This window comes from Mytilus californianus, unplaced genomic scaffold (assembly GCF_021869535.1).
Source record: "Mytilus californianus isolate M0D057914Y unplaced genomic scaffold, xbMytCali1.0.p SCAF_7, whole genome shotgun sequence".
Lineage (NCBI taxonomy): Eukaryota > Metazoa > Mollusca > Bivalvia > Mytilida > Mytilidae > Mytilus > Mytilus californianus.
The window spans coordinates 84,650,573-84,659,555 of NW_026262723.1; the positions used below are offsets into that span (position 1 = coordinate 84,650,573).

The following is an 8,983-nucleotide window of genomic DNA, read 5'->3' on the forward strand; positions in this document are numbered from 1 at the left end:
TTGTGGACAACATTAACCAAACATATTGTAATTATTATTATGACTGGGTTTAGATGAGAATTTGTTATAGTTTGGAAGTAACCATTTTGTAAAGGTTATTACATAATTCTTTCAGTGAAAGAGAAATTTACATTGACTGTGATATTTTTTTCATTATAAGTGTTCGATTTTGAAATAACTGTGATATAAACTGTGATATTGACTTGTATTGTATATTGAATGAAAAAAAAAAACATTCAAGAATATTTATAGTTATCATCAAGTCTGTTTGCCTCTTTGTTTGTAAGTACTTGTAATATATTAATTGAAATTTGTTGATTTAAAAAATGTGTAGTTCTGACTTAAAAATGAATTTGAGTGATGTCTTCTGTAAATGGATTATAAGAAGTTAAAATGAATGTATATTTTGTTATTCCAAGTTGAAGCAAATTGTAAAAAATATGTATGGTTTTTTTTTAAATGGAGAGTTTGGAGAAACATCTGTTTTTGCTTATGATTTTTGAAATTGATTTATGCTATTATGTATTGTTCATCACCATTTTAAAAAACATTGGCCAAAAAGCATGAAATTCATTTTTTTAGGGCAGGTGATCTCTTATGAGAACCTTTTTTAGGGTAACAAAAGGATTTAAAGATTACCATTACATAAAACAATAGAGTAATATTAATGTATTGATATGAAAACAAAAATCTGATCATTGGAATTTTATTTCACTACAACTAGTATACTTGAATCAGTAAATTGATCATTTGTAAGCATTTAAACCTGTCCACTGAATGGTTACAACAACAAAAAAACCCAAAAATGAACTTTTGTCTGTATTTATGGGATTTTTAAAAAAGTTAATGAAATATTGTATCAATTGTATAGCCTTTAAATGTAAGTTATTTTTATACATTGCCTCCTAATATTAAGTTTAAATGTTGAATTTCAATGCTTTGTAGACTAAGAATGTTAAGTTTTCAGAATAGTTTATTGTGTATCACTCTAAACTTGAATAAAATTTATATACGCAAAAAGTGTTTTATAATAATAATTATTCTATTTAAAAATTTTGAAATTGGGAGTTGGATGGGGGTGAGTTTGGTAGGGTTATTGCCTATTTACAATTCTATTCTCAGCATCTCACATTCAATACATGAACATAGTCGTTTACAGTTGTAACAGCAAATATGACCCTTTACAGCTGATTTTTCAAAGCCATACTGCTGCAGAAGGTGTTCTCTAATACAACCCTTTTCCCTACAGAAACCAATAATATCAGGCTTTATATCCACTACATTGGCAGCAATATCCCTATTGCTGTAATATAGGACAGCTTTGGCTGCAATTCCTGAACGACCAGCACGCCCAATCTCTTGCACATAATCAGACAGTGACCTTGGTGGCCGTGCATGGATGACTCTTGTGATTGATGGAGAATTAAACCCCATACCAACAACTGATGTGCAAAACACAAGTTTTATTCTTGGGTTTTCACATGACAACTCTTTAATAACATAATTTTTGACACTTTCGTCTTGACCACTGCATAAGATACCATAAACACATGATTCAAGTGTAGGTTTCTTGAAAATGTACTTACAGTAGGCAGCTGCATTACCTATGTATTGTAATGGCATGAATAATAAGGTTACTGGGAAGTTTTCCCCATTTTCTAATAAATTGTCACAAATTGGCTTATAGATGTTTTCATAGGCCTCATAAATATCAAGGGATGCCTCTTTAAGTCTGATATCTAAATAAATGTTTTCCCTATCGGGACTTTCCCGAATTACTTTCGGATGTTTCATTCCTATGGAAGTGGTAACTGTCTTCTCTTCCTGTTTTGTAACAGTTGCACTGAGTCCCAATCTTGGTACTCCCGGAAAAAATCCTGGAAGCTCCTTCAAGTGATGAAATGCTTTTCTGAATGATTTCCCCCTATTCAGTAAATAAACATAAGTAATGGTAATACATTTTGATAATAACTGTTCCATAATTAAAGTTAAATTCACCATCACCAAATAAAGGGGAGATAAGCAATGTGAAATTATTTTTTCCCATTAAAACTCTGATTTCATAAAATATAATCTTGTAATTTGTGTTCTCCATTTGTAATATTTATAGTTATCAACATGATATCAATTTAAAAGAAAATCACTGAATCTAAATATCAAAAAATGCATATAATTTATTATATTTTAAAAACAATACTGGTTAAAGACATCAGGAAAAAATGCTTTCACAGTTTAATGTTAATAGCTGGAATAATATACATTGGTTGTCCGCAGTTGGAATTGAACCAACATACAGCAAGTGTATTACCCAATAGATACAGACTTCTATATAATGTATGTTGTTAGTAAGGTGGAAATAAAATGGCAATAAAATTTTCAGATTAAAGCAACACAAAAGCATTAATTATTAAATGTTAACATGATAAGCTTATACTAGCTGCATTATAGAAGTTAATATCGGATGAAAACAGGAAGTTAAACCATAAACTAAAATGCAGACATGCATTGAGAATAAACTAATAAAAAAAATGGACATTTGGGATCAATATAAGACAGAACATATGGTAACAAGGAATATATTACTCATTGCTTTGTTCAAGAAATATCTTGCTACATGTATTAATCAATTAAATCAAAATTAATCATGTTATGTACTTTGTTTAACCTATTTTTAATTTACTTTTATATTATGTTTGAAATTATATTGTAATTATTCTGCTCATTTTGGGCGCCGTGATTGGCAAATAAAATAAAATATTTGTTTGTTTGTATTGTTAGATAATTTCCACCTCTAAGGAGTGTTGCTGTAAATAATGAATAGACAAATAGCTATACATTAAGTCTTGTATGAATAATCAAATATGAATATATAATGGAAATGTGTTACCCTTTGTGATATGGAACCTTGTGGTACAATGTCAGAGAGATCCATACACTAACACACAAGTTATGTCTGGAAGTTACAAAAATGCTTATTTTTGGCCCCTAATTCCTTAACTGTTGGTACCATAACCCCCAAAATCAATCCCCACCTTCCTTTTGGTATTGAACCTTATGGTAAAATTTCATAGAGATCCATTCACTTAAACTAAAGTTAGAGTGCGAAAACCAATGTGTCTTCGGACGACGAAGATGCCAGCGTCATACCAATATATGATTTGCGATCGTATAAAAATCCAACATTTTCAGTTAAAACAGGAACTACCTGGCTATGGATACAATTATTCCAGCAGAAGTGTAATCAACCCAATACTAGAATATCTTAATAACACTTCATACTAACCTTTCTTTCTGTTTCATACTTACATTATCTGTTTAACACATTTCAAACAGTATCAGTAAAATCTGATGAAAATCAAATCAACTCCAAAAAACATCATGTCAAGATGTAAACTTCAAATTAATGGTTAAATGTAAAACAAAACAACAAAATATTATTGAGATTATATAAGACAAATTGATTTTTTAAATTGGAAAAAATCAAAATGCACAATCTTCAGATGAAGTTACAAATTTGATAAGAAAGGTGAAAAGCCAGACTTTACTTTCAAAGAAATGGACAATGCTTGATAAAATATATAACTATATTCATTATTGACAGGGTAATGCACAACCATGACAAAAGCTTAAAGAATGACTTTAAAAATTGTTTTCTAAAAAGTAATAGATGTCCATAAAATTCATTTGAAAAGTATGGATAGGTACCAGTATTTATTCATATCTTCAATACATTTTGCTATTGTCAAACAAAAAAAATCTTGTGAAACTGAATCTTAAATGAAAACACAAAGAAAGTTATAACGTACCAATCTGCAACTTTATGACATTCGTCAATAACAATTGCCTTTACTGAAGATTTGAAACTACAAGAAATAAGTAAGAAAAACATGGAATTCTACTATTTACTGTTATTGGCCATTGTAATGTATTAATGCACACATACATTGTAATGTTGTACTAAATTCATTAAAATTTAAATTCTCAACAATAACCGAATTTATCATTATCTGTTTATTGATGACTAGGTCATTAGCACATTTATCATGACTGAAAAAGTAATGAGGCTATTACTTAAATTCAAAAAAATCAACACTAAAATCAATGCCATGAAAAAAGATTGTTGGTTAATCCTAATCTTATTTACCTGGTCTGGTTTTTACCCAGCTGGGCAATTCATTTTAAACTGAGAAAAAATAAATGGAGAATGTGTCTCCATGGACACAGATGATGCCCCCACTTACATACAACATTATAAAGAGACATAACTCAAGAAAGATGAAAGTGACACTACCAAATTTTGTACTTGATCTGAGTTTTGTGGTAATAAGTATTGTGTATAGGTTTCATAATGTTTGGTTGGGGCAAACTTAATAAGTTACAGAATGGAAACTAAAAATTTTGCAACTTTTATTTTAAAAAGGGGCATAATTCGATGATGGTTAAAGTGACGCCACCAAAATTCGACTTGATCAGTGTTTTGTGGTACATGTAATAAGCATTTGGTTGAGGCAACTTAAGTTAGAGAACGGAAACTAAAAATTTAGCATTTTTTTTCCATTTATAAAGGGCACAACTCGCAAATGGTTGAAGTGACGCCACCAAAATTCAAACTTGATCTGTGTTTTGTGGTTATAAGCATTGTGTATAAGTTTCATAACATTTGGTTGAGGCAAACTTAAGTTAGAGAAAGGAAACTAAAAATTTTGCAATTTTGCCATTTATAAAGGGGCTTAACTGTAGAACTGATAAAGTGACGCCACCACAATTCAAACTTGATCTGTGTTTAGTGGTAATAATCATTGTGTACAAGTTTCATAACATTTGGCTAAGGCAAACTCAAGTTAGAGAATGGAAACCAATTTTGGGAGGTACGTACAGCAGACAAGGGTAAAACTTAATGCCCCCTCCGCTAAGGCCGGGGCATAAAAAAGGAATACTATCTTTCAAAAAGATTACCAATGACACTTTAATTGTCTGATAATTTTTACAATGATGTTTCATTTATCATTCTGAAAATTTTAAATAGCTTATTTCACAATATAGTGTTTATGTAATGTGAAGCAAGTTTTTTGTCAAGAATTTTCTGTCAGTGGTTTTAAGAAAACAAAATCTGAAAAACTAAACTCTGTTGGGACTGTTTGTTTTTAACCAGACTGTGTTGAAGTAAACCAACATTCCATTTTTTCAATTGCATTATTGCTTTAAAGACCCATTAAACAGGACAAAAAAGTGATATGTCAATAATTTATATTTTTTATTTTTGGATTTATTTTTCTATATATAATAAATACATGTATATAAATAGTTTTATACCTAGAGGAATCCAAAAGATCATTTCCTTCTGATGTGCAGAAGAAGGCTTCTGGATGGGCAAATATTAAATTACAATTAGATATATCTGAAGTATCTATATCACACTTAAGATCTTTGATATCTTCCTCATTCCCTGCAGTCAACAGTCTTCCCTGTGGCATAAAAGATCTACAATTAACTATGCAAAACTACCAGCCAATAATTATAAGATACTGAAACAGAAGAATATAGCCAACAATCAAGTGTCATAATTGGTTCAAGCCAAATGAATATATTTTATCAAATTTATGTATCATTCAATGAATCAGAAACTACTCTTAACCTTATTGACGAAACCAAATACTTTTGAACATACTTGTAAGGCTTATAAAAGCGAGGTCAATGTTAAATGTTTCCTAACAGATAAACCTTGTACACATTATATACCAAAATATATATATAAATATATGAGTTTAAATCCTGGCCAGGGAAGAACAAAACATTGTTGGGCTGATATTTAGACAAATTATATATATATATATATATATAAATATATAGTTGACAACTTGACATACACAAGTATAAATTACAGTATCTGAGTAACAGACTTAGCAAAACAAACTTCAAATTAACTGGTGTACCATGAACAGGAGGTTTAAGTTTAGTTGAACCCTACCAGACAGACATGAGTATCTTCAAATATATGAATAGCAGTTATCTTTTCTTAGGCATGTTAGTAAAACTGTTTCGTCCCTGCCAAGGGTACTCATCAGGTGGCTTTAGGCTACCACTACAGTTATTTGTTACATGTAATTAATTATATTAAAATGGAAAATCAGAAAAAGGGATTAGTCAGTGATCATCTCTTTGCACTCATAATTCTTTATTATTTATACTAGACGTGCTGTAAGTGACATTAAAGTCACTAATAAATGCAATCTTATCATTTTTGTTACTTGATCCAGCAAATTTTGGTCTTGTATATAGATATAAGAAGACTTGGTATGAGTACCAAAGAGACAACTGTCTCATCGAAGTCACAATTTGTAAAATTAAACCATTATATGTTAAAGTATGGTCTTCCACACTGAGCCTTGGCTCACACAGAACATTAATTAAATTAAAGAACAGAATTAAAAAAATAAATTGTGACCCCCCCCAATTTTTTTCTTTGGAAAATTTACAATTTCTTAAATCAGAGGGGAAAAAAATTGAACCCGCCAAAATATTTTTTTTACCCCCCCCCCCCCCCTCCAAATTTGATTTTTTTTTCTTCTTGTAAAATGTGGTACAAATTAAGAGACATCCATACACTTAAACACAAGTTATTGTCTGAAAACTAGAAAAATGCTTGTTTTAGACCTTTTTTGGCCCCTAATTCCTGAACGGTTTAGGCAATTACCCCCAAAATGAATCCCAACCTTCTACTTGTGGTATAATCGTATTGAACCTTTTGGTACAGTTTCAGAGCAATCAAAATACTATAAATACACAAGTTATTGTCCTGAATCTAGAAAAATGCTTGTTTTGGCCCCTATTTCCTAAACGGTGGGGACCATAACCCCCAAAATCAATCCCAACCTTCCTTTTGTGGTTATAAAATATGACCGCAAATTTTTTGCAATCATATAAAAAATGTAATTTGATGGAACCATGAGGCATGACACAGGCACTTGTCTCAGAATTTTTTTTCCTGTATACCTTTGTTATATAAAGGTATATAGGAAATTTTGTTCTGGGACGAGTGCCTGTGAACCATGATTTGTTATGAATAAACCTTAAATCAGTTAAAACAAAATTCTTAACCCCCATGCCACCCACCTACCCAGTCCAAATAATTATGACCATTAGCCCCTTTCGTGTTCGCACCCGTTTTCCGAATTATTTTGTGTTGAATAAGTTTTTAATCGTGCTTTAGTCAATAAATTGTGCTATACATCATATATACAGTGAATTTAAAAACATATTGGCGTTGATCTAGTTCATCTTAAGCAGGTAAGTTCTTTGGCGTATACGATACCCAATCAACTGATAAAAGAATATAAGAATAAAACTAGATTTTACCCTAGTATTCAAGATACAACTTTTCAGTGCCGAGGCCTTCAATTCTTTAACTTGCTCTTCTTGAATGACACTGAGTGGTGAGAAAACAATCACAGTGCCGTCCAAGATTAGCGGGGCCATTTGGTATAAAAGGCTCTTCCCATAGCCAGTTGGCAAAATAGCTAATGTCTCAAGCGTTCCTTTCACGATTTCGTCCAGCACTTCAATCTGTTTAGGTTTGAGAATGATGTCAGGATGCCCGAGACGTCTGAGAGTTATTTCATAATCCGCCATTTTCACACAGTGCCTTTTCACCTCATTCGAGTCCTTCCGCTTGGCCGCCATGAGGAAATTTCCTCATGGAGTCAACCAATCGTATGGCAGAGGTCATATTAAGTGTAGTATTGCGGAGCATGTACGGAACGGATATGAACTCTGCGCCGGAGATTGCTAAAAACAGTCTTGTTCTATCTGTAATAGAGAATTATCACATAAATGATCATTTGTAGAAGTTGATGATGATCAATGTTAAGTTATAGAAAGAGCAAAGAATTGTTTATTTATATTTTCATTGCAGAACTGAATGTGAATGGAAAATTTGAAGTAGTCTTTGAAGATGAAGAAAACATTGCCATAGAAACAGATATAAAGGTACACTTGTCCTGTTAAGAAAACTGTATTCAATATTGGTAAATGTACATGAACATAAAACTATGTAAGATGTAACATAAATGTAGTGAATATTGAAAGAGAAAATAAATTTGTGCCTTTAGTTTCTCAATGCTGTACAGTTTTTAACAATTAGACAAACCGTCCTACAATTCAGGAATGGGAATTTGTTACATGGTACTATTGTCTGCTGAAGATTCATGATAATCATTAGGTACTTACATTAGTTAATGTGTGACTATGATGACTGCTAACAATGAATTTAGGTCCTTAACAAAATTCTTGTCTTTAATATCTTTGATATAGGAATAAGAAATTATAAAATCCAAATATTAAGTATCTTTTAAATGGCAACTATCCACCCAAAAGTGTATTCATGAAATCCGATTATTTTACACTTGAAAAAATAACTTTACACAATCCTAACAATATTAAAGTGGTATATAGAGTTTTATATAATGATCTATGTTTTTATGAAAACAGTTTTGAACTATTAGATTTCTCAAATGAGAATGCTTTTTTAATAAATCAACATTCTATTTGCATTCAGAATGGTTTTACCTTACACATTTCTTATTTTCTGAAATAAACGTTTAGGAATTTTTGTTTTCTTTTTCAGGTTTGCCTTCCACTAGAATCATTGATAGAGCCAAAACTTTTATCCTAACAATAGATGAATTGTCGAAAAAACTGGGAAGATTTCATAAGCATTGAAACAATGCATCTTCAATATGTTTTAAAGGGATGTGTTCAACTTTCATGTACTGTAGATGTGAAGGAATAATTTTTTTTTACAAAAAGTCAATAAAATAGTTAAAAGAAGTATAGTAATAGTTTTGTGCAATAATGCTCCAGAGGAGCCTGGCACAGTAAAGAAAGAAGAAGAAGTTATTACAATTCATTTAACAAAATGGAGGAATATACACTACAGGCTATGCATCACTTGGTGCCTTTTATGTCATTTCTAAAAAAAAAATGA

General features: G+C 30.9%; 2 protein-coding genes across 2 annotated transcripts in view; one reads left to right on the forward strand and one right to left on the reverse strand.

Moving 5' to 3' along the window:
* The window catches only part of LOC127707719 (coilin-like), a 40,097-nt gene extending 31,266 nt beyond the window's left edge, over window positions 1–8,831 (forward strand). Inside the window, exons 6-7 of the mRNA XM_052212424.1 lie at window positions 7,913–7,986; window positions 8,624–8,831. Coding sequence (XP_052068384.1) covers window positions 7,913–7,986; window positions 8,624–8,671 — 122 coding nt within the window. The 3' untranslated portion in view covers window positions 8,672–8,831. The remainder of the gene's footprint in view (window positions 1–7,912; window positions 7,987–8,623) is intronic.
* Window positions 1–8,983, reverse strand: part of LOC127707717 (RNA polymerase I-specific transcription initiation factor RRN3-like) — a 214,645-nt gene that overhangs the window by 60,211 nt on the left and 145,451 nt on the right. The window lies entirely within an intron of this gene.